The sequence below is a fragment of the Eimeria mitis genome, genomic scaffold (genome assembly GCF_000499745.2).
Source record: "Eimeria mitis Houghton genomic scaffold, Emh_scaff579, whole genome shotgun sequence".
Classification (NCBI taxonomy): Eukaryota; Apicomplexa; class Conoidasida; order Eucoccidiorida; family Eimeriidae; genus Eimeria; species Eimeria mitis.
The window spans coordinates 7,808-9,312 of NW_013574034.1; the positions used below are offsets into that span (position 1 = coordinate 7,808).

Genomic DNA, 1,505 nt, shown 5'->3' on the forward strand with positions numbered 1-1,505 from the left:
CTGCTGCTGCTGCTGCTGCTGCTGCAGGGGGCTGCTGCACCCGGACCCGCAGCAGCGTTTGTCTGTGTCTGCTGCTCTCTCTCATCCTTGGCTGTCTCCTGTCTCCTCTTTCTCTCAATACAAACAAAAGGAGACAGATACCTGAATCTATAAAATATAAATAAATAAATAAATAAATAAATATAAAAATAAATAAATAAATAAATAAATAAATATATTTGTATATAGTAATGCAAGAACGTCAGCTTGCTGCAGTGTGCGTGCAGCAGCAGCAGCAGCAGCAGCAGCAGCAGCAAAAGCTGCTGCTGCTGCTGATCCTGCTGCTGTCTCATTTGCTGCAGCATGCATGCAGCTGCTGCTTCTGCTGCTTCTCTTGTCTCCCTTGCTGCAGCATGCTGGCAGCAGCAGCAGCAGCTGCTGCTGCTGCTGCTGCTGCTTGCTAACCCTCTTATTCGTTTATTCTGCTGCAAGCAGCAGCTGCAGCAATTCCGCATAAACGGCTAGCTAGCTAGCTAGCTAGCTAGCTATCTAGATAGATAGATAGCTAGCTAGCTAGCTACTTATCTATCTATCTATCTAGCTAGCTAGCTAGCTAGCTATCTAGCTAGCTAGCTAGCTAGCTAGAGATTTGTCTTTTTTGTGAAATATTATAATATGTATTTTTTATCATCAGATTGCTGCCGAAGAGAAAGAAGACTGCAGCAGCAGAAACAGCAGCAGCAGCAGCAGCAGCAGCAGCAGGAGAAGCAGCAGCAGGAACAAAAACAGCAGAAGCAGCAGCAGCAACAGCAGCAAGTTGCTGCATGAACTGAACGCTGATTCATTAAAAAAATGCCTACAATATCATTTTAGTCGAGGGTTTAGGGTTTAGGGTTTAGAGTCTAGGGTTTAGGGTTTAGGGTTTACAGTCTAGGGTTTAGGGTTTAGAGTCTAGGGTTTAGGGTTTAGAGTCTAGGGTTTAGGGTTTAGGGTTAGTTTGCTGCTCTCAAGCCAAAGCAGCAGCAGCAGCAGCAGCAGCAGCAGCAGCAGCAACAGCAACAACCAGCACCAACAAGCAGCTGCAACGAGCAGCAGCAGCAGCAGCATCAGCAACAGCAGCAGCAACGGCTCTGTGTCTTCTCGTTTGAGGGACCCTAAAGGAAATACAAAACCCTAAACCCTAAACCCTAAACCCTAAACCCTAGAACCTAAACCCTAAACCCTAAACCCTAAACACTAAAGAAAAAACACTAAACACTAACTACTACATCCTAAACCCTAGACCATAAACCCTAATAATCCTTAAACCCTAAACCCTAAACCCTAAACCCTAAACCCTAAACCCTAAACCCTAAACCCCAGTTGATGGGTTGCGTTGTGTGTGTTGTCTTTTATAAATATTTTATAAAAATATAAATTAAAATAATACATTTCCATCATAAGAGCAGCGAAATTCCTGCTGCTGCTGCTGCAGCAGCAAAGGTGACCTTGAAGGCCTTCACAGCAGCAGCTACAGATGGATACAA

At 44.5% G+C, this 1,505-nt stretch overlaps 1 protein-coding gene across 1 annotated transcript in view; it reads left to right on the top strand.

Moving 5' to 3' along the window:
* The window catches only part of EMH_0016780 (Atypical MEK-related kinase (incomplete catalytic triad), putative), a gene marked incomplete at both ends in the record, with an annotated part of 5,104 nt that extends 4,297 nt beyond the window's left edge, over positions 1 to 807 (top strand). The window contains one exon of the mRNA XM_013500735.1: positions 674 to 807. Within this exon, the coding sequence (XP_013356189.1) occupies positions 674 to 807 (134 nt within the window). The remainder of the gene's footprint in view (positions 1 to 673) is intronic.
* Between the last annotated feature and the right edge of the window lie 698 nt (positions 808 to 1,505).